Source organism: Stegodyphus dumicola, chromosome 4, assembly GCF_044657685.1.
Source record: "Stegodyphus dumicola isolate Sdum_Otavi_A_Nest chromosome 4, ASM4465768v1".
Lineage (NCBI taxonomy): Eukaryota > Metazoa > Arthropoda > Arachnida > Araneae > Eresidae > Stegodyphus > Stegodyphus dumicola.
The window spans coordinates 114,791,330-114,816,577 of record NC_140771.1 but is presented as its reverse complement, the minus strand read 5'-3'; the positions used below and the strand labels follow the sequence as shown (position 1 = coordinate 114,816,577).

Below are 25,248 nucleotides of genomic sequence, written 5' to 3'. Positions count from 1 at the left end.
TAATACCTCATAAGTTTCGTAAATGTTCTTGAGATTTATTAAATGATAGAATGCAAACAATAGTCCTTTTAATTAACCCATTAGCCGCTGGTGTTGCGTTGACGCAACGGTCAAAATAAATGTGTATCTAAATATAACTACCTAAGATATTTTATACCCCAAGATGATTTTGTGTAGGGAATATTATGAAGATTATTTCTGTAAACAAATATTTACCTTCAACAATCATTTTGTTTATAATAATTAATCTCATACTTTAAGCAAAATTTTCGACCGGGTATTTTTGCTGAAAATATTTAACGAAAGAATCGCTGTCTTTATGAGTGATCTATTCTTAGTCAAGGTCACCATTTATCAGAACATTACATCAGTCAGATGTTTATATTTGTGTTGGGAAGGAATGGAAAACAGATGTTGCGTTGACGCAACGTCAGCAGGAAACGGGTAGTCAATCTCTTTTTTCACTCATTCCTTTCGATGTTCGGGTTCATGTTCTGGTTGTTTAAAAATGCCTAGACCGAGGTATCTTACATTAGAAGAAGCCCTTCAAAGATTTTTTAATGAAGAAACAAATGATGATAATGTTAATAATGACCAGAATGAAACTGATATTGTTGTTGTTTCCCCAGAAATTGCAGAGGCTGGTGACGAAGAAGAAAGGAATGGCAATGTTTTAAATAATGATAATGATATTTTACCAAATGATACTGCTGAGGAAGTTGAAATTCACGTAAGAATTAAGTTTCAGCCTTCTAAAAGCAGTTATAGTCATACTAAAAAGTTAAAAAAGCAGAAGACTGAAATCTTGAAGTGGATAAAAAAGGAACTGTTAGTTATGTCTCAGGAAGAACATGAAGAAAGAGATGGAAGAGAAATTATAAAAGACAAAAGGTAAAACTAGTGCACAGATTTTTGATTTTCTTTTTGGTTTAGATATTTATGACATTTACTCTCTTCTCGTTGAACAGACAAATATGTACGCTCAGCAAAAAAAAAAAGGCCCAGAATTTATTGCATCTGAAGCCTATATCAGAAGATTTATTGGAATATTATTGCTTACAGGATATCATTCTTTACCTCAAGGAAAAAATGTATTGGTCTTTTGATAAGGACATTTCTGTTCCTGTTGTACGAGAATGGATATCACGTTTGCAGTGCAGGAATATAAAGCAGAATTTGCATTTGACAATAGTCAAATTGACAAAACTCATAAATTATATGAGACCGTATCTAAACTTACTAAATATCACCACTTTTTACTACTGGAAATATAAAGTCTCTTTTAAATTTCAGACGCGAGAATGCATTATTCCTTTTGCAAACTCCTATTGAGAGTGTAAAATTAGCCAGAAATAGTAAAGTCCATTGATAACAAAAGACTTTGTTGTAAAGAATACCATAGCCAGACTGTTTATAGATGCAAAGTATGTTATGTAGCTTCACATCATGATTGTAATCAAGCTTTTCATGCTTGAATCTTTCAAATGAAATAATCTGTATTTGTAAAAGAAATACAATGTATATTTTAATATTCAATTAATTACAAGTAAAGTGATTTGTAGATTTATAAAATGGTATACAGGTAAAAAGTAATCCTGCGCTCCCCTCAAAAGAAACATCACATGAGTACAACCTACTCACTAAACATCCGTGGTCTTATTCCGCTGACGTTGCATGAATGCAACACTCGCTTTTTCCACAAGTAAGAGCATTTTTCTTTTAATTTTCAATGTAAATTTATGTTATAAATGCTTAATTTAATGTTTTATTATTTTCATGAGAAAGAAACATTCCTTGTAGTTTTGTCAGTTAATGGGTTAAGACATATTTCAAAATAGTCCTTTTGTTGATTTTTCCATAGTCGGGGACTTGATGTAATATTTTATCAACATTATTATAAGAGCACTTTTTCAGAAGTTTTAAAATTTTTTCTTGTCATATTGATGAAGCAAATAAAAAATAGATCTAAATCTAAATTCAGCTGAAATGAAGATAAAAGGAATCTATATTTTTGGTGTTTTGTGAGTGTATTAGAATTGAGAAAGAAATTAAGTGAATCCCGTTATCTCTTTTTGTAAGCTGTAACGTATTCAGATTGTGAAAAACAAAAGAAACAAATGTTGTTTTGTGAAAAACAAATTCACAAATGTTGTTTTGTGAATTGCAGTCGTTTTTAACCTTTCTTACATAATAAAATGGTATCATATCTCCTCTTTCTGTAATGCATTCATTAGTTGTTTATTCATTGTATGTTATGTGCTATTAAACTAATTAAAAGGAAAAGGGTAATGTATTATTAATAATTTTCTCAGAGAACAAACCAGATATTTTCTTTTAGTTTTGACATTTGTAATAGTAAAGATTATTTTACAATCATACAAGAATTAAGACATAAAATGTACTTGAATTTATAAGTAACATTGCTGTTATGTTCCCTTTTTATGCTTCTAAAAATTATTTTGCGTACTACCTCAGTTATTGTGCATCTTAGATGGAACAAATAATTTTATTCTAGTTTTTAAGTAAGGAAATGGGGTTGACTTTTTTTTTTTCAATTGGTTATTCATTAATTAAACATTTGTACTTCTCTTGCTTTTTAGATAGATAATCAGTTGATGGATAATGTATTTCCAGTAGTTTTAGCTCCAGTACCACCTCCAAAATCTGTTGCTGCAGAAACAGGTATGTGCTTGCAGTTCTTTTTATTTATTTAAATTTTACTATATATTACTCCAATATATTATTATATTTATTCATATTAGTTTCCCCATCTACAAGATTTAAAGCTAAGAAGAGAGGTGAATTAAATTGATAGTAAAAATCTTAGACAAAAATAGGTCATAGGCCAATAGGTTTGCATCAAATATTGGAATAATTTGTTAAGGTTGCTGGATTATATCACAGGTGATGGATTATTTTCTGATATTTACATGTACCTCTTTACAGTTGATATATTATGCTGCTAAAATTTGTAATGTTTTATTACAGATTAATAGATTACAAATTAATAAAATAATATTCTATTTTTATTAATCTTTTAAGATATTTGCTCATTTGTTTATGGCAATTTGCTTTCTGGACTATACTCTGCCTTGTATTTATAAATTACTATGAAAGTGTCATTATATTCACATCTTCAGAAGAGGTTTTCATAAATCATATATTATCCTTTCGTGCTTGCATTCAAATTGCTTATAATTCATAAATTAAATTATCTTGACACTTGGTTTGGTTAATTTCATGAAATATTACTTAATGTTAAAAACTAAAGGTAAATTCATGACGTGGTCGAAAATATTGCTGACACTGGAAACAACCAGGGGGCACTTAATGACATTATGACATTTTCAAACCTTGTTTTTCTTAATGTAGATTCCTACTCCTATTTAAAACTTCTGTCATTTATGTGTTTTGATAACATAGGCAAATTTTTATTTATTTTTATTAAAGTAAATCTTAAAGTCACCTCACCAGAATTAGCACTCGACTAGGTGATGTATTAAAACAACTACTCAGACCTAGCGTCTTTAAACGTAAAAAAGTAGTAACTGAGAGTGCACAGAATTCTAGTAAATACCTCATTAATTTTTTCTGAACATGCACTTATTCTGCTACATAAATAACTGAACTATATATAAAAAATAATATCGAAATTATCTGTGAAACAATTATATGCTTTTTTTATACCTAAAAATTCTGAAAAGTTTATATATATATATATAATGTTTTCTGTCTTCCTTTCTCCCCTATGCTATGAAATAAAACTAGATTACTTGCAATTTTAATAAAAGTACAGTTATATCTGAGGCCATACTCTTTATGGAAGCACTCATTGCTGAGCTAAAGGTCCTTGCTGAGGCCAGAATGATATTCAAATGTCAGTACTGAGAATATTCCTCAAATTTAATAGGAAAATGTACAGTTATCTTTATATATTGCTATGCAGGTTTTCTCTATGTAAGTTGCCGTCCTCTGGTCTAAAAAGTTCTTCTTGGGAGGCCATTGATTGATGTATTTGACATGTATTTCTTCACTAGTCCTCTAGGCAGGTCGTTCCTTGGCCTTTGCTGATCTTTTTGATTCTTGGGTTGTGCCTGGTGTTTGACCTGATCTGTCAATCTCCTCTTTTCAGTATTCATTCTAGATTGTTCATCCGAAGCATATTTGTTGTTTTCTGTAAAATTTGATCTGTGTTTAGAAAATTCATCATGAGATAGTCATATTCTGTGTCAATGCTATGAAGATTAATGTTTATTTATTATAACAATGGCAAATATTATGAAGTACCAAGGGGAAGAAGAGTTGAACCATGCCGAATATGTGGTAATACTATCTCTGCACTGATTGAATCCATCAGTGCATAAATAAAGTGATAGACATCTGTGGAAGCTCATCTAAAATATTTCCACCTTCAAATGATAAATTTTACACAGTTCATGCTATTTGTTATATTATATCATAAACTCATGAGATGGATTGTACCATTTCAGAAATAGAGTCAAAATGTAGATTTTCCCAGATGACCATTTCAAGAGTGCATCTTAAGTACAAGAATTCTGGCAAAGCTCTGAGCTTGAAAACATGTGGCCATAAAAGGACTCTGGATGCACTTCTAAAAATGCAGGACCCAAAGCTCACCTGGGCTTAGAAATTTGGATACTAGGTACTTGCTGACTAGAAATGAATAACCTGGTCTGACCAGTCATACTTCCAATAGTGTTAGGCTGGTGAAAACCTCATGATCCATGGATTATAAATGCCATCAGATTTTACTCAATATAGTGGTTCCCTTTTGTCAATAGACTGTATTCAGTTTGGTGGGTCCTTGGTGTTATGGTCTTAAACGAGCTAGCATTCAGTGGGACTCGGTAAACATCTATAAATGCTTTTGACAGATGAACTCTTGCACAACCTTTCTAATGACTCCACTGCACAGCCTTTCTAATGCTGAGTATGAATGAGACTCCAGTGGCCTTTTTTAACAGAACCCTATTCACATAGATATGTCTACGAATACCAATATTTATGGCCGAAATTATTATCGATACAAGCCAACTCCCCTCAGAAAGTCCTTCATGTAGGCATTCTTTCTTATAGACAGATTGTCATTTTGTGCTTAGCTTTAATCAAATAATTTAATCTAACAACAAAATTATAAATTGCTTTGCAGAAACTATGGTGTTTACTGTTTATAGAATATTCCTCAATATTTACAGTCTAAGTTTCAGCAGTTCTATGCTTCCATGAAGGACCTACTAAGTATTTCATAGATGTACCAATTTGTTTTCCCTCCCCTTATCCTCTATGTATATTGGTTTTATAGTGTGAATAAATCAAAATAGATTCTGTTCATCTGTATTAGAGAAGTGTTAAATTATGCAAATAATCAGAAAACCTCAATAGACAACATATTTTTGCTAAGCCTTTTTTCAATTTTTATTACCATTTGCATTCAGGAAAATCTAATGGTTCACAAATATATATTATATATTTGTGAACCATTAGATATAGATTAGGTGTAATTAGAACAATATTATAATATAATATTGGTTTGATTACTATGCTTTAAAAGGCCCAATTTAATTAATGAGAAAAGCAAATTTGATAATCTTCAGAAAAGTAAAATGAATTTAACAATTTTCAGAAAATTTTTTTGCTAATCAGTTGTTATGTAAAATGAATTTATGCTTGTTTTAGTGTAAAGTAATGAAGTGATAAAACTATTATGTTGACCACTTCTAAAAGTGATTAACATTTCTGAGAGCATATTTAAAAAATGATGCTAAGCATCATTTATAATCATAAATATAAGCATCATTACTATACTAAGCTAGCTATGCTAGCATACTAAGCATCATTTATAATCATTAGCATAAATTCATATTTTCTGAATTATCTGGAAGTGTAAGTGGTCATCCTAAGTTTCATTATATTTGCATACATAGTAATTTCTTCCACATTATTATAAATAAATAGCAATCCAAAAGTTCCTGATTTTTAAGGTCAATGTTTTACCCCTTTACAGCACCTAAGCCATTTACTGAACTTAGTGTGATGCTTCGTAAAGCTGAACATAGTGCTGTTCCCCAGTTTAAGTAAGTAAATTGGTTGTTATATCCTTTTCTCTGTATTATTTTGCTTTAATGTAACTTTATAATAAAAAATTAATCTGTTTTTATTTCCTCTTAGGTATTGTAAAATGCTGATACAAGAATTCCATGTAAAACTTGATCAAGGTTTTATAAATTCTATACTTTTATTTTTTACTGCTGATCAACCTCCTGAAATAGATCATGTAAGTACCCATATTTATGTGATCATGTAAATTAAAAATTCTCAAATTTTGAAAGGAAAATTTCATATTTAGGAATGATTGTACAGGTGGTTTATTTACATGATTGTTTAACACATTGAGCACCATGCATATTTCTTAGGCAATCCTGTTCAGGCCATGTGTGCCACTTAAAAGCGCTGGTATTATAGATGATACTTATCACAGTAGAAGATCGTTTAAGTTTGGAACATGATTCCTATAGGCATTCATTCAACACGTTATGCACCAAATCTGTTTTGCTTTCTTTATCATTTGGCCAACTAGATAAGATTTTATCAAAATGGATTTGTGGCCAGTGTTCCCTTTACAACAAACCAGTTCACTGCAGTTCTTGGCCCTGTGCAGACAAAAATTTTCTTTAGCCCTGAGCGTCAAAATTTCAGTCCGAGAGTGTGAAAGTGATAGCAGCAGTGAAATTATTCTTGTTAGGAAATGGCCCAGAATAGATGTATTTTTGCCATCTTCTGATGAGGAGGAAGGGATTGTTGGAGAATGTTGGCCTTAAACGGAAAGTCTAGTGTCAGCCACAGATGGCTGACGTGACGCTCAATACATTGAGCTCAATACATTAAGTCAAACATAGTGTTTTGTAATGTACAAATTTAAAGTGATTAACCTTTTGTAGACGGATGGCCAATATATTGGCAGTTGTATTCCCTGTTTGAATGGACAGGGTTGTCCACTTTATTGGCGTCTTTTTCCCCCATTTTACAGGCTGAAAAGTGGGGTGAAATGTCAAATTTGACGTCCCTGGGTTTTCAACCACTTATCTCTTTCAAAGATCTCCCTTTTGCGACATAGATGCACCCCTCTGAGAATCCATTAAACTACACAAGAATCTTTGTTGCAAATAGGAGGTGATTTCTTAACGAGGGGAAAGCATTCGGTTCAAGATTTCCCGTCTTTCGGTAGCTTTTACTGCTACCAGAGCCCCGGCCTCAAAAGGTTAAAGGAATAAAACTTCATTGTATTTTCAGTATGTTTTTCTAGGGAGGAAACAAAATAGTCTTAATTAAGTTCCACAAATGTTGAAAAAATCGAAAACTCAAATCTTTGATTTTTTTCATAATTTGATTTTTGACATCAACAGCATTCTTAAATGTACTCTTCTTTAAATGCAGTTTTTAAAAAAGTATTTTTCCTTGTAATTATTCTTATATGAAGGATGTGAGAGATCAAGGACCTTTTAGGACTAAGATTGAAGCAAATTTAAGATTCACTTCAAGTTTTTACCTCAAACCTCTTTTATCTTTTCAATTTCAGCAAGCTGTTAATAAATTAAATAAATAAATAATCTTCTGTGGAAGTATTTTATTATTTTATATATGCCTACTTTCGTGGTTTCTTAACTTTTTTGTCCCATGCATCCCTTTTACCATTGCTGAGCAACCATTCCTCCCACCCTTTCCAAAACTCTAAAAATACACATTTTTTTTAAATTTAGATTATTTTTTAATGTGTTTTATAAGCTAAAATGGAAACAGTATAAAAAATGTGGATAGACACCAAAATTTGAGCGAAAATAGTTTTTTAGATTCATAAACTAAAACTATAGACTTATCAGGTAAATAAAAGGCTGACCGCATTCTCCCCCTAAAACTATGAAATCATGCCTGATTGTGAACTCCTGGTCTGATCTCTGTAACAGCTATATTGTCAGAAATAGTTTGTGATACTGTGCTTTTAATGATGAATCATTTCTTTTTTTTTTTTTTTTTTTAGATGAAAATAATGGCTTTAGATAAAGAGGTAGCAAGTTCTTCTCTGAAAGATTTAGCAGCTGTTTATTCATCTCAAGAAAAAGTGAACTATTTTGATAATTTACATTTCTCACCTTTAAAGGTATTATGTTCATTTATAGTATTTAACATTTTATTTTTCCATTGAAGTTCAGTCAGAAATGAAAATTTGGTTCTTTTTCCTTTAGGTGCATATTAGCTTTTCTATGACTGGTGGAAATCAAGAAGATAATAAACCTACACCAATACATTCTGACTTTTTAAATTTACTTCTTCAGAGTGTTGGTGTTACACTTACTGAAATTCAAGATGTCATTTTTAAGTATGATAATTTTATTATTTAATAATTTAAGCATTGGAATAGTTTTTCAATTTTTAATTTTCACTAATTAATGATTGTTATATTTTAATTATAATTATATTTTAATACTATAATTATGCTTTAATACTACATTATATTTTAATACTATAATTATATTCTAATGTACAGAAGCTACAAGTAATACTTTTACAATTGCAATCCAGATAAATGAAACTTTTAGATTTCTTCTCTGTATCAGAAAAATTAAAGAAAATAATGTTGTAAGCAACTATAAAAATCCTTTTCATAATTTTGTTATAAATTTAGGTTGGACTACTTTGAGAAGCGATATGTATTCATGTCACAAAAGCAACTTATTTCTGAAGTAACTAGTCATTATGTTGGACAAGTAAGTTGAAAAAAGTTAAATTTATGCAAAGCTTATTTTTTCACCACTGCTTTTTTACTTCCTTGTACGAAGTAAAAAGAAAGTATTGTAATCGCGAAAAGTTTCAGGCAGCATATTTCAACGAAAATATCCATTTTGACCGCTATCGAATGCAATTTAACGTTGTTTTTGCGTGATATCTGTACGTAAGGACAGAATAAAATACTTTTTTCCTTCAAAAAAATTATAAAACTGCTTTAAAATAAATTCTGAAGAGAATTTTTCGTGGCGTCTGTATGTACGTATCTCGCATAACTCAAAAACGAGTAGCCTCAGAACGTTGAAATTTTGTATATAGGACTGCTATAACATGTAGATGTGCACCTCGTATTTTGATTGCAATCGGATGCACCAAACGTATATAAATATATTTATATATATATCCACTCTGTTACCCAGCTCAGTGATCTCAGTTTCTTTACTCTTATATGTTGGCAAATTGTACATTTTTTGCTTTAAAAATGATTGAATTATGTTGTTTTTATCTTCCGGTTAAGGATTTTATGCCTTTAGTAAATCTGTGTGCAATATTTTTAGAATTATCAGCAATTTTAAAGTTGTTTAATTGCCGCTAAGCCTTTTTTAATGGCGGCCATTGATGTTTACATTTGAAACAGGAGACTAGTGGATTTGTTGCCAATCTAGAGAAACTTAGCTTCACAACAACAAAGATAACGCCTTCATTTATTATTTAAATCATGCTTAATCCTTTCTGGAATTTTTTCGAGGAAATAAGCGTTTAAGATTTACTTCATAATTTTTTAATATAGATATTGAGTTTTTATGTATTTTTGTCTTCTTGAGAAGTGAGAACTGAATTAATTAAATGAGAAATACTCAATCATCTGTGAAAAACTGTTTCTCTTTTGTTTTGTTTGCTTAATTTCTTTTATACATCATTCTAGCTTTATTATAGTATTTGAATAGAACATGTGGCAACAATTAGATAATTCTGTTCTTTAAATGATATAAATTTTCTGCATTATGAGTTATAATATGAACGAAATATAATACTGAAGTAGAGTCATCACTTTTGCGCAACACAAAAAGTGAGAATTTTAGCTGATTTTCGAGTTTTAATAAGTCAAATTGTTTTTATCATACATATATGAAATTTTCAGTGTGTCATCTTTATACATAGATGATTATCTTTATTTATTTATTTTACTTAATAGTGTATAAGAATTTGTTTTATAAAGAAAAAACTAATTGTATTTTCCGAAAATTTAAAATTTGTACTGAAGCACTGCGCGCAAACTGACAGTAATACAAATTTAGTTACAGTAATAATTTTTAAGTGAATCTAGCGCCAGAGTGTCGCTATGGTAAACAAATACTAGAGTGAATTTTAAAGAAGGCATTTATTCTATTGTGGTTTATGCACTGTCGGTGAAGTAGATTTAATTCAATCCAATAAGTTTAAATGAATTGCAAGAAAAATGCATATAATTTAATATGCCGTACAAGGAAGTCATGTGGTGTACACATCAGATTTTTTTCATAACATAACTCGAACATTCAATAATATGAATAAAATAATGTTGTCTAATGCTCATTTATGTAAATGTTAGCTTGTGCTTAGTATTTATATTTTTAGTATTTGTGCTGTGATAACTTTTTAAAATGTATTTTTTCACAACTTATTCTTTTCATATTTTTATAATGAGAAAAAATGTGATTAGATTTAGTTGTAGTTTTGCTTGTATATTTCAATTAAAAACCAACTTCTTTTTTGTGTGTGTTTGGTTGTTGTTGTTAAGTTAGAAATTTTAGAATTCATTTTTTTATTATTTTGACTTTTCTGTGCAATGATACATTTTGGCTTGAGATTAAGAAAAAAATATTTGAAGTAAAATATTGAGATTGGGAATATTGTGTGTACTAGCACTATAAAAAAATATCCACCAAGAAGGAGTTATCCGAATGGGACGAAAATCTATAGATGTGATGTATATATACCGAAAAACAAATGATTACAAGTTTGGAAAAATTAGACAACTTATTCAAGAGAAAGAGCTTCACAAACTGAACAAGTCTATAACACGTTGGTTTACATCTGGCTATTATGCAAGCAGCAGCAAGTTATTCAGCTTGGCATTCATTGTTAAAGTTGGCAGATGTACACTGCTCAAACAAAAATTAAAAAAAAAAAAAAAAAAAAAAAAAAAAGGGACAGTGCTATATCTTCTGTTCTACTGGGCCGATTGACAAAATTCAAACTGCGTTTTTCATGTCTCAAAAGCACGACTTAGGATATATATTAGATTTATATATAGCACTATTCTAGCATAGGTATTTTGTCACAAAATCGGGCTTTTTCTGAAATAACATATCAATATTTTTCCATATTTCGATTCTACGACTCAAATTATGCCAGAATACCAAGTTTTGTAAAAATCGTACTAGTAGTTTTTAAAGTATTAGCTTTCAAAATTTTAGCTCCTCAATGTTAATTGAATTTGGTAAATATTTGTTAATATCTCTTTTTTTATTAAACTTTTATTATTTTTCCTTTCACATTTAGAAATTTAGGTTCATTCCAAATAAAATTTACCTATTTTTTGTGTGTTATTTTTTAAATTTCTATTTTTAAATAATTTTTATAATTTTTTCGAAAACAATTTTGAATTATAACCTATAAAATTTTTACCATCATCTTAAAGTAGGTGTATTTTTAAGCATATCTGCAAAAAATTAGACTTTTTTTATTCAAAATTTTCTAAGATATACACGAATTTACATATTTTCGCGTTTTGAAATTTGGCATCTATTTTTTGAGCGATAATAACGCCACATGTGGTTTATGGATTTTTGTTACAGTGAATTGCCACAGCTATTTTTAACCTTAAACTTCAAATAAAATTTTATGGAGAATTAATTATATGAAATTTTTTCCCTCAATGATGCGTAATAAATATTTATTAATACTATATGAAAAGCTATTTTTTTAAATTATGGATGATATTATTCAAATTTATAACTATTTTTTTAAATTTCTCTCTTTCTTCCTTTTTTAAAAAAAAGTAAGAGTAAATTTTTACCTTTGGCGTTTTATCATCTGCTACTTTACTTCGTTTAAATCGAATCGTCTAAAACTGACAGAGTTGCCAACTCTCCCGATTTTCGACCGCTCTCCCGCCAACCCGATTTACAATTTATTTCTCCCGACTTTTTCTTATTCTTAATATTTCTCACGATTTTTATGGAACTTGGCTTCATACTTCGTTATATGAACAAAAGAAAAAGTGATTTTGGACATCTGAAAGCAACTGAATTTTCTCTAGATTATATCTAAAATGAAACCTTGCGAATCAGATGAGAATTTCTGCTTTGTGATTGACAGCATGCGTATCCAGAAACGTCGTTCTCCAGTTGTTCAATGGGCATCGAGCTCCACTGCGTGTCATCTGGCATATATTAGCCAATGAGCACAAAGCAAGCTCAAGGCCGTTGGGCGTTCTTTGGATGTTCTTTCGCTATTTCGTTCATCTTGTCCTGAGTTGTGTGAGTACACATGCCTTTAGGAAATAGTTTTAGAAATTATCGTCTTTTGATATGTCTGCGAGAAAGGGGAAATACTCGTGCACATTTCAAAAATTGTACACAGTTGACTTTCCTTCCATTATTTCTTCAAGGAAATGTAATAAATTTGCGATGTGTACCATCTGCCGTTGCGATTTTTCGATTTCGCATGGTGGAAGGGCAGATGTTCTCAAACATGTGCGTACACAAAAACACAAGGACAACATGAGTTGTTTTGAAAAAAACGAAAAATTAAATTTTTCTTCGGAAACAAAAGACCAAAAAGTGATTAATGCAGAATGTCTGTTCTCTGCTTTTTTACTGGAGCACAACCTGCCACTGAATGCATTGGATCACGCTGCAGCTTTATTTAGAAAAATGTTTCCCGATAGTGAAATCACTAAGAAATACTCAAGTGCAAGGACCAAAACAGGTGCAATTGTTAAAGAAATGGGTTTGAAAAATAAATCTTCAGTTATTGATTGCATTAAAACAGCTCCGTTCTGCCTCTCTACGGATGGAAGCAATAATACCAATTCAAAACTGTATCCAATTGTTGTTTCTTTCTTTAATCCAGAGTCTTCAGAAATTAAGTGCAGTTTACTTTCTGTCCCCACTTTAGACGGACATTCGACAGGCTTTAATATAGCACAGCTAATTATTAAAACTTTAAAATAAAATGCAGTCCCTCTGGATAATTGCTTAGCGCTTGGTGCCGATAATGCACCAATAATGGTAGGCTTGAAGACTGGTGTTGCAGGCATCTTAAGAAAGGCAAATTCAGATTTGCAGATTATGAGGTGCACCTGTCACCTCTTAAATTTAGCAGCTGAAGAAGGGGCAGATTCTTTACCATTAAATGTGGATGAACACATTGTTGATTTTTTGTAATTTCTGCATCATTCACCAATTCAACTGGCAGTTCTCAAAATAATACTGCAAAATATAAGCATAAAGCTGATACAAATTTCTCTCAAAATAATAAAAAAAAAAAATTGCTCAACACACGAAACATTTTCCGATTACTGTAAGTTTATCTTGTGATGAACGAATATTTATGTTTTTTTCTTCGGACCTTAACAAAGCTTTTTGCTTTTTTTTAAAAAAATTCATTTTGCCATCATTCGATGTTCTGAACACAATTATACAAAGCAGAATTCCATTAATTCATGTTTTGCAATCAATGATTTATGATCTGTTTAAAGACATTTTATCAAAGTTTGTAAAACCAGTCTGTGTTTTGTCTTGTAATTCTATATATGATGTGATTTATGGTGAAACAGAAAATCAGAAGGAAGATGAAGATTTGGTAATAGGAGCTGCAACTACAAAAGTAGTGGAAGAACTTTCAGAAGAAGACAAAAATAAGTTTTATCTTCATGTTAGAAGTTACTTCTGTCGAGTATGTGATTACACACTACATAAATTTCCAGTCAACGATGAAGTGATTTTGCATGCTAAAGTTGCTGATGTTTCTGCTCTAGCAAATGCATCTTTTTCTGATATAAGGCACATTTTGAACAGATTTCCTGTGTTACTTCGTTTAGTCATGAAAGATGACGATATTGATGTTGCTACTAATATACTGCAGTTGCAATTTTGCAGTTTACAATTAGAAAACTTGGATGAAGTTATAAATCAGCTAGGATTGACACCCAGTGGAGTTTAATTGTAAAATTGAAAGGTGCTGATGGAATTTTAAAATAGTGAACTCTCTAGAATTATGTTGGCCATCTTGACAGTTCCCCATAGTAATGCAGAGTGTGAGAGGATTTTCAGTGTTGTTGCGAAAACGAGGACTAAATTTAGATCTAATATTAGTGATGACACATTAGAAAAACTTTTATTAGTGAAAGCAGGCCTACGTGGCAATTGCTATGAACAAAATTATGAAGTTTCTTTCTTAACGAGAGCAAAATCTGCCACTGTCCATAACATTTGTATAAAAACTGATTAAAGTGCCTTTTTTTTTTTTTTAAACGTTGAAAGTAATAAAAATGTTTTTTATGTCTAAGGTATTTTTGTTTTGCTTGCATTTAAGACTTAGTAACTATTTAAAGTTAATTCATTATTAAAAACTATATTTTTATCATTTAAAAAGTCTTTTTAACATTGTGAAAAATCTCCTGATTTTTGAGTGTCATAGGTTGGCAAGTATGAACTGAGAATTTTCGTTTGATGTTTATTTGAATTTATGAAAATATTTTATGAAATTAACTGCATACTTTATTTCTGAACAAACTGTTGCTTATGAAGTGGCTGATACTATCATCTGTATTTTTAAAGCACAATATATTTTTATAGAAACATAAGATTTAGAATAATCATTTTTATAAAAGTCAAATTATGATATAAACCCTCTAGAGATCGAATTAATTGAAGTTCAATGGTTATGTAGAAATGATATGCAGCTACTTAATGGCTGGATAAACCAGCAGGTTCTGTGGACATTTAAGAATAATTATATAAACGACACCCAACATTCTGGATTCAATTAACAACGACGATACTATGTTTATTAAATGAATTTAACAAGTTTTAAAACATAAAAAATCAACTCATTTTTTATCCTAAAACATATTTTTGTGCATAGCGTATTTTCATTGTATCCTTAAAATTCTAATTTAGAATGTAATTGTCAAGAACTGAATCCTAATCATCAGTAATATAATAAGTAATTATTACGCTTATTAAAAAAATCCTTCTTATAAAGTAATTGCAAATATTTCAAAAAACTGTCTGAATGCAAATATTTTTAATTTTATATTAATCAAGATTGCACACGATATTATTTATTTACACTTCAATTCTTACCGTCAGCTCTAGTTACAAATCAATTATATTTAATTAAGGAATGTCCATCTAAGTTTAGAAACAGCGTACCGTTACAGCAATTCAATTATTGGCGCCGTACCTTTCACGTTACTCCCGATTGGCAAGCTACATGATTTTTAATGGGTATTCGGGTTTTGCTAGTAATTTCACTTGGAAATCATGCTTAAGCTAGGTTAATTGGTTATTTGAACATAGAAAGAACATCGGAGCTATTTGGTTAAGATGCTTTCATGGAGAACCATTGTAAAGACCCAAAAAACTACGAAAACCTAGAAAACTATGAAACCAACCATATAGCGTGGGTTAGACTTCGCAACAAACAATTAGTATTTAACAATCTTCAAATGCTAGACAACTGGCGAGGCTCCAATTTAATATTTTATTTGTAAATATTTAAAATATTGTTGTATTCTTAGACACAAAAAGCAGAATTTAAGTTTTATTAACTCGTTAGTAAACTACCAAGCCGTAGTGTAAATGAATATTCAATTTCTTTTGAAATAATTGTATTCACTTAATATTCTTGGTATATGAGCTAAAGAAGGAATGTTCTCGAAAGATTAAAGAAGTGTTTAAATCCAGTGATATTAGGTTTGTCTTACAAGCTCAGGATCAAAACGATTCTGCAATTGCACGAGCAGTTTACTTGTAAATGACTGTGAATTAAGCAGATGACTTTTAATCTTACGTTTTCAGTCAGAAAACGTATTCCAAATGTTTTGTATTCCATGACAATGCATCTTTTCATTATTCAATACCAGTCGGAGAACCACTAGTGTTCCGAAAAGAGGTATGTGTACTCAATCGTCCTACATGTTCTTCAAATTTGTCTTCTGGTGATTTTTTTTTCTTTCTCAAAAACTAAAGTTCCCTCTCAAAGGAAAGTTTTTTGATGTTGAAGAGACAAAAGGAGTTTAACATCTACTTTTAGAGGCATGTCAAAAACAGATCTCTACAAGCCTTCTCTTCTATTACATGTTGTGCAGTCAGACAAAAAGTTACATCAGCATAAATTCTATAAACTATTTTTATTGCACTCTGATTGCTTTATTAACATACAGTGAATATTTACTAAATCTTTTACTTCAGCTTAAGTAATTCAGAATTTTTGATGGAATTGTTGTCAAAACTAGAATTTAGAAGATAAGTAAAATTAAATATTTCGATAACCCAATAAATTCAAGGTCGAAGTTTCAATATTTTATTTTCGGAGGGAGGAGAAACTTTTTCAGTTTTGGTACATTATCCTAAGTATATTTTCTTCGATTGTTTATTTTTTCATAAAAGCGAAAATTTTATGCATGGTATACATACACTGAAGTGACAAAAGTCATGGATAACAATATGCAAATATACAGATGGCAGTAGTATGGTGTAGAAAATGTATAAATGCGAAGTGCTTTAGCAGGGCTTTCATTTGTGTTCAAGTTATTTATGTGAAGAGGCTTTGACGTGATTATGGCCGCACGACGAGAATTAACAGACTTTGAACGCGGAATGGTAGTTGGAGCTAGACGCATGGGTCATTCCATTTCGGATATCGTTAGGGAATTCAACAGTCCGAGATCAACTGTGTCAAGAGTGCGCCGAGAGTATCTAATTTCAGGCATAACATCCCACCATGGACAGCGCAGTGGCCGACCACCTGCACTTAACGACCAAGACCAGCGACATCTGCGTAGAGTTGTCAATGTTCACAGACAAGCAACACTGCATGAAATAACCGCAGAAATCAATGTGGGACGTACGAGGGACGTGTCCAATAGGACAGTGCAGCAAAATTTGTCTTCCTTGGGCTATGCCAGCAGAAGACCAACTCGAGTGCCTTTACTGACAGCACGACATCGCCTGCAGTGACTCTCGTGGGCTCGCGAGCATATCGGTTGGTCCCTAAACGAATGGAAAACCGTGGCTTGGTCAGATGGGTCACGATTTCAGTTGGTAAGAGCTGATGGTAGGTTTTGAGTGTGGCGCAGACCCCATGAAGTCATGGACCCAAGTTGTCAACAAGGCACTGTTCAAGCTGGTGGTAGTTCCATAATGGTCTGGGCTGTTTTTACATGGCGTGGACTCGGTCCTCTGGTGCAACTGAATCGATCATTGACTGGAAATGGATACCTTCAGCTACTTGGAGATCACTTACACCCATTCATGGACTTCACGTACTCAAACAACAATGGGATTTTTATGGATGACAATGCTCCATGTCACCGGGCCACGCTTGTTCGCAATTGGTTAAAAGAACATTCTGGACAATTCCAGTGAATGATCTGGCCACCTAGATCGCCCGACGTGAATCTCATCGAACATTTATGGGACATCATCGAAAGGTCAGTTCGTGCCCAAAACCCTGCACCGTCAACACTTTCACAATTATGGACGTCTATAGAGGCAGCATGACTCAATATTCCTGCAGGGGGCTTGCAACGACTTGTTGAGTCCATGCCACGTCGAGTTGCAGCACTTTGCCGGGCAAAAGGAGGACAGACAAAATATTAAGAGGTATCCCATGACTTTTGTCACTTCAGTGTATAACACATAGCTTCAAATTAAAATTTAATAATATACAGAGTGGTTATAATTAAAGTTCCACATTGAAACGGTCATAAAAGGAAAACTACTGGATCAAATGTTATCAAACTTGGTAATTGTGTAAAGGAGGTTATGGGAATTTATTTTCCGAAAAAAAAAAAAAAAGGACGTTCGAAACCTCACCACAAAGGGGGAAATGGCGCTGTATGCAATATTGTTAAACGAAATATGGGTCGGAATCTAACTTAGCCTTTTGTTACATGGGTTTAATATGTTGTATACCCTTAAAGAAACTTTGAAGTATGCAAAGTACCATTCAAAGGCGTTAAATTCGATAAAAGTCGAGTGCACCATCCGTGTAAGTGAGAAATTCGTCCGTGAAAACCACGAATTAGCGATTAGAAAATGGGGGATTACAAAAAACTCGCACAAGTGCGTACCATCTGGAAATCGTTTTCTTACAGATCGCTAATTTGTAACTTTTGAAGCCTGAATTTGGCCCTAAAACAAGAAGATACTTATTCAAATTTGATCCAAAGAAATCCCTCATGTTATCTATCTAGTTCCATTGCATTTTCCTACTGCATAGCTACTTCCTATTGCATAGCATTCCTACTTCCTATTGCATAGCAGTCGTTCCACACCGTTTGGTGTTGAATGACAGCTAGTTTTGTAACTGAACCATTTTTCTCTGAAGAGCAGTCGAAAGCTGGACCACTGTGATTGAACTTGGAGTCAATGTTAAAATGTTCCGTGATACATGAACTGCAGTAACATAACATTTTAGATACTACGATTTTTATACAGGGCTGCACCCCACCTCACGTGTGTCGCACAGTTACTTAGGCAACATTTCACGAATGAACGTCTTATAGGCCGACACTTCCCCTCTTCCTATCAGACCTCAACCTCTGTGACTTTTGGCTATGGTATGATAATCTAAACAATTTGGCGGAAATGAAAAATGTGATACACTGACATGTCCGTAACATTCCTCCTGATAACCTAAGAGCTGCTTTTGAGAATGCAGTAACAGATTTAACTTGCTTTCGGAAAATGCTGGAAGCTACATTGAACATGCTTTGTAATACGTTTCGGAAACTATTAAAAACATTTTAAACAGATGTTTTCATGTGTTATTTCATTTAACAATATTGTATACAGCGCCATTTTTTCCCTGGTGGTGAGTTTTTAAACTCTTTTTGTTCTCGCGGAAAATAAATTCCCATAACCTTTACACGATTCCCAAGTTTGATAACATTTGGTCCTTTTATGAGCATTTCAAAATGGAACTTTAATTATAACCACCATGTAAATTAAACTTCAAAAGTTTGACAGTTTGGTTCAAGTCCCAGCTTTAAAAATATTTATATAAATATAATCTTTTATATTAATCCTCTTAGAAAGAATGTTTTAAGAAGCTAATTTTTCTCTCACGTTATAGATTGTATAAAAAAACATGATCTTTAATATGATTTAGATTGTTTCAGCCGATATAAGAATCGGGTCACTCGGTGGTACAGAACAAACCATGCTGGACTGCTTTATTTCTTTGTTATTTAGCAAAAAATCTTTTAATTGAAATATTAATTGATAATTTAAAAAATTGACAAGAATGCAAAATTTATGGAAGTCTAGCAATCGAAAAATCTTAATTTTCTTGTGTGAGCACTGAATATAACTGTAGAAAGAAAGAAGAAAATTAGGGAGAAAAGTAAGAAAAAATTTGCAGGGAAATTTGGCTGTCAGACATTTGAATATACTTTCAGGATACTTCAAAGAATTTAGGTGTTCAAAGAGAAAACACTTGGACGTGTACCCCAGCAAATGCCATCAATTGAGCTTGTGTTAACAGAAAAGACAAAAATGATATCATTGTAGATTAAAAGGAAGAGCAACTGGTTTTAGACTATATGGTTGTATAACTTTAAATTACGTTGTAGAACATCATATCGTATCATAAATGGAGAATACCATGATTTTCTCAGTTGAATTAATTGAAGATTCAGGAGTTTATACAGTAATGTATGTGGATGTCACCTAAAGATGTTTTTTTTTTCCTCCTGATGAAACAGCGGCCGAGCGGTAAAGTCGCTGAACACTGGTAGTTCAGTCTGAGGTTCGAATCCCGCGAACAGGCTGGCTGAATGAATGGGCGTTTTTGTGGTTATCCCCACGTGTAACGTGTATGCGAGCCAGTTTTCCTTAGAAAGACCTCCACAAAGGCATCCCTCCCCTTAGGCAGATAACCCTAGTATGCTTTGTCATAATTAAATAAACCGATACTTCTTAATGAAACCAGTCTTTCCTTTCATCTCATACCTTCAAAACGTTTAGCCTGTAAAGACTGACAAAGGCTCTGACCAAATACTGATGAAATGGATTGAATTGGGTTATTAAGTTATGGCAAAGCAGGGCTATCTGACTAAAAGGAAGGATGCCTTCGTGAAGAACTTTCTAAGGGAAACCAGCTGGCATACACGGTACACATCAGAAAATCCACGAAAACACCCATGCAACCAGCCCGTTTATCGGGATTTGAACCCCGGAGTGAACTACCAGTGTTCAGCGACTTTACCGCTCGGCCGTTTGTGGGCCTTTATTAAATGGAAGGCGATAACTTTATTTAAAATGATTGTCAGAAATACCAAGATATTTTGAAAAGTTGGATGCTTTTTAATATACTTGCAGAATGCCTAAAGGAAAAGAGCAAGAATGAAATAGAATGCCTGAAGAAAATGAGAAGAAAAATTAAATTTTTGCGTAAAATTTAGTATTTTTCTTGCGATTTCAAAAATAAAATATTTGACTAAAATATGAATAACATTTTAAGAAACCAAATGTAGGATAAAATTGTGTAAAGCAATGGGCACAATGATAAAACTGTTTAAAGCAGTGTATGCAAGTCATCCTAAGTTAAAATGTCGGTTATACAACTCTCTTATTTATATATATATGTCTTCTGAACGGAACATTGAAAGGCGTGTTAACTGTGCTTTACTGTATTTTCTTTTTTAATACATGCAGTTTTCAAACGCATCGTAGTCTGGGTTACAAAGTATTCTTCCGAAAGAAACGGAATTCAAATAAATAAAATTAAATTCTGGAAAATTGATATTAATAAATATATTTAAAATGCTCAGTTCGAAGGAATAAATAGAAAATTTTAAAACAATTATCTGAAGAGACAATGCAGCACAAACACTTAAAATAAAAGTATAAAAAACTATTTGAAAAAAAAAAATAAATAAATAAACGCTGCACCTTTATTTACGCAGTTCGAATAGGTAAATAGAAATTTTTAAAACAGTTATTCAAAAAAAAAAAAATACAATTTAAACAATTGAAATGAAATTCAAAAAAGAAAAATTACTTTAAATAATAACAGTTATAATTAAAAATATAATATAAAGAATATTATTTGGAAAAAAGGAACGATGGTGACTTTTTTTCTTCTCACTGGAAAGAAAACTAGCCATATATTAAGAAGTTCGCCAAATATGTAAAAAAATTGGTATGTTATTTCAGAAAAAGGTCTGATTTTGTGTCAAAATACCTATGTTAGAATAGTGCTATATATAAATCTAATATATATCCTAAGTCGCACGTTCGAGACATGAAGAACGCAATTTGAATTTTGTCAAACGGCCCAGTAGAATGTTTTTTTTTTTTTTTTTTTTTTTTTTTTTTTTTTGGACCAAATTCTGTCCAACTGGCGTGTTGTATTGGCAAAATCCCGAGCTGGTCAGAGGTGCAAACATTCTCTATGGGGGAGAGATTCAGAGAACTCGGTGGTCAAGCTGGGCAAGCACGGAGACAAGCAGTACAACAAGTATTGTCACTCAAACAGGAGAATGAAATTCCCTGACTTTTCCAGATTTTCCAGGTGTGTTTTAAGAAAATTCCAGTCTATCTGCATAGCGTGGTGCACGTTGGCTGTGCTGAGAGAGAAATTAATTACGGTACCACTTGAAAACACAGATTTTTGTCAATTAGATATGACTTATTTTCTCTACTGAGGATTGAGATTAGAATTTCCCCAATCTGGATTAAAAAATGTCTTTTTTATTTTTTTGCAGACATTTTGCAGCTAGATAAAAGAATGAAATTATTTAATGATATTTTAAAATAAATTCAGGTATTTTATGTTTATTTAGCAGCATATATAAGGAAGAAACAACATTAAAATAAATTTAATTACTGAACAATTAAAAATTGAATTACAGTAATCAATTATATGTTGACAAATATAGTTATATTAAATTGTTAGCCTAGAAATAGTAATCAGTCAAAGGACTGATTTCTGTTTCTTTATTTTACTGCAAAATGACAAATAAGGAATTTTTTAAAAAGAAAAAGGAAAAAAAAGTTTAAAAGCTTTTGTGGTAAAATTCTAATAATACAGTATGGCCCTTGGAACGATTCTGTAAATTGCCGCCAACACCAAAATGACCCATTTACTGCTCATATGATGTCGCCAAATCCTGAGTGAAACATTAGGATTAAACCGATTTTATATTATACGAGAATGGAAAGGTATTTTCTTCTATTCAACATGCACTGCACATACATATGCGAGTCTCTCGATTCTCAAGGTTACTGGAAACCAAAGTTGCTAAAAATTTGTTTTGCGTTTCTAAAAGACAATCTGATTGAAGCTGAGGAAATTAGCTCTATGCCAACTGACTGATGATGCTCACACAATACATAATTTACCAAGAAAGTTATCGCTTCCAATGCTGCAAAAATTGCTTTATTGAGGGTTCGCCATATGAAATTCCCTGATTTTTCCAGATTTTGACTAAAATATTTATTAATAATTTCCCCTTTTTATCAATTTTTGAGTTCCCTTACTTTTCCTGGCTTTCCAGGTAGCTTGGCGACCCTTACAAACTATCGTGTGGGTGGGCATTATCTTGCTGAAATATAAGCTCAGGATAGTATGATATGAAGGGCAACACAATGGGGTGTAGAATATCGTTGACATACCACTGTGCTGTAAGGCCCATATCACACGTGCATTTGTTTCATACGAACAACTGTTTCGAACAATTTTTCTGCCTGGTTTACTACTGAAAGAAAGACACATGATTGTTTTCTTTCCTTTCGAAAAAATTGCAAGTTGTTCATTTTCAATCAGCCAGCTATCAGCTTGTTTGTAATGGAGAACCAGTTTCTCCTTTACATGTTAACCTCAAAGTGATCTGAGGGGATTGGCTATTGTGACAAAGCAGAAAAATTGTTCCAAACAGTTAACAAATGGATGTGTGATAGCAGCCTTAAGTTGCCATGGACAACAACCAAAAGGGCCCTGCTAGTAAGTGAAATGGCACCCCAGACTATAACTCCTAGTTGTCGAGCCATATGGCGGTCAACAGGTTGATATTCAACCACTGCTGTCCAGGCCATCTCCAGATGTGTCTTCCCTGGCCATTGGGGCTCAGTTCGAAGTGGGATTCATCACTGAAGACAATCATTGACATTTCACGTCGAATATCCCTGAGACCAGTGCAGACGTTGTACAGAAGTCAATGGTAGTCGGCGCAAGGGACACCGTTACCTAGGTGCTCTTTCTCTGAACTGCCTATATGATCCTTGCAGTCACTGAAACACCAGTTACATATAGGATTGAGGATAATTATGAATCTTGGGCTCTGATTGCTGCTCTGGCGATTGTTCTGTCATCTATCTAGTTTGACCGCTTCCATCTTGACACTGCGTTTGGCCATGGTTCACCCATTCCTGCCAATATCATCTAATAATGGCATCACTCCTATCCAAATGTCGAGTAATTTGCTGATTTGACCAACTGGCTTCTTTGAGCCTAAATACATGTCCTTTCTCAAATGCTGACATCTGTGCATTTGTGTGTAAGGCATAGTTACTGTCTACCTGAGTACGTGGAATGTAATTCGCAAAGAATGTATGACATGAAATCGTACTTTCTCCTCTTTAGTATTGTGCCAGTTTTGTATTTAAGATGTGCTGCAGCACATGTTCACTTGTTGCCTGCCAAACTTTAAAATTTTGAATTTTTCATTGAAGCCTGTATGCATATCAATTTGCATTACTCCTTGGTTATGTTCCCCTTCCCTGTCTTAGAGTGTAAGTAGAGAATATCAGCATCATATTCAACAGAAGTATACTTTTTATGTATATCCATAAAAATAAATTTCAACATTTGAAAGTTGCTTGTATACCTGTATCACATAATTAGATTCATATATCTGGTAATATTGTAATAAAGATATATTTTTTGGAATTTTTTACTATAATTATAATGTATTACCTTGCATCCAAAACTTTGTATGTATGTGTTTCTTGCATAATATAGTATTCTTATCAATATATTGGTTCATACTCTGTTATTTGCTATTAATAAGCATTATTTATTACTATTATTACCTTTTTAAAGGCTGTGAAACAACTTTACATGTTGGTGCTGGGATTAGATGTAATAGGTAATCCTGTAGGTTTGTTACTTGGTTTGGGAGAAGGCGTTACAGACCTCTTTTATGAACCATTTCAAGGTGCCATTCAAGGCCCAGAAGAATTTGCTGAAGGTCTTGCTTTAGGTGTCAAATCATTATTTGGCCATGCGATAGGTGATTATTCATTTTTATTGTGTTTATTTGGTATGCTTCTGTGATATTTTATTTTATCTTTTTTAAACTGTTATGAGAAGATATGTAATTCTTGAAATTTTATGTAGCGTTGTTTTTAGACTGATTAGTTATTTTTAATTTTCATCATTTAAAAGATGCACTTCAAAATTGTTAAACACTTTATATATATAAAATTTTAATTTCTTTAAAGAAATTCTGAGAACTTTTGTCTTAGCTATTTTTTATCTAATTAAAAGAGATTCATAGCAGTATGACATGGATTATGTATGAAATATTGTTATGTTAAAATGCAAATAATTCTTTTCTTTCTTTCTTTCTTTCTTTCTTTTTTTTTTTTTTTTTTTTTTTCAAAAATTAAGGTAATTTAAGTGCATGCATGGCTGTACAAAATATTTATTTCTGTTTTATATAGTGATCTTATTCTGTACTGAAAGAAACTATACATCTTTATTGAAAATGTCATGGATTTTTCTATGTAATTGCTACCAAATCAGATTAACCATTTTGAGTAAAGTGCCATTGCGCATTATGTATTTATTGCTGCTATTCTGTTTTTCTCATCTCTTCCTCATCTGTTGAACTTTATGTGTGTTTTCCAAATCTAGGCAATTTAAGTTTAAAATTGTAACTGGAGGTTTTATTTTTCCTTAAATTTTGCATGCCAGTATGTTCATGATCTCAAAAAAGCTGGTCACTTTCTGTAGCACTCTACTACAGAAAGTGATAACTTTAAGAGATTTCACTGTGCATAACTGTAGAATTAGGCATTTTGTTATTAAGTATCCAAAGTTGAGAAGTGGAGTATGTGTGCATTTTTCATGTGAATTTTGATAGAGCTAGTTTCAGGTCAATTTAATAAAGAAATGAAGTCATGCGAATTAGTTTGGTGTTTGTTACACAAATGTTTATCT

General features: G+C 32.0%; 1 protein-coding gene across 8 annotated transcripts in view; it reads left to right on the top strand.

Moving 5' to 3' along the window:
• Positions 1-25,248, top strand: part of Vps13 (vacuolar protein sorting 13C) — a 334,969-nt gene that overhangs the window by 284,676 nt on the left and 25,045 nt on the right. For all 8 annotated transcript variants that reach the window (XM_085815349.1, XM_085815348.1, XM_085815353.1 and 5 more), the window contains 7 exons: positions 2,601-2,682; positions 6,026-6,095; positions 6,190-6,295; positions 8,057-8,176; positions 8,262-8,395; positions 8,702-8,783; positions 24,127-24,316. In XM_085815349.1, coding sequence (XP_085671475.1) covers positions 2,601-2,682; positions 6,026-6,095; positions 6,190-6,295; positions 8,057-8,176; positions 8,262-8,395; positions 8,702-8,783; positions 24,127-24,316 — 784 coding nt within the window. The remainder of the gene's footprint in view (positions 1-2,600; positions 2,683-6,025; positions 6,096-6,189; positions 6,296-8,056; positions 8,177-8,261; positions 8,396-8,701; positions 8,784-24,126; positions 24,317-25,248) is intronic.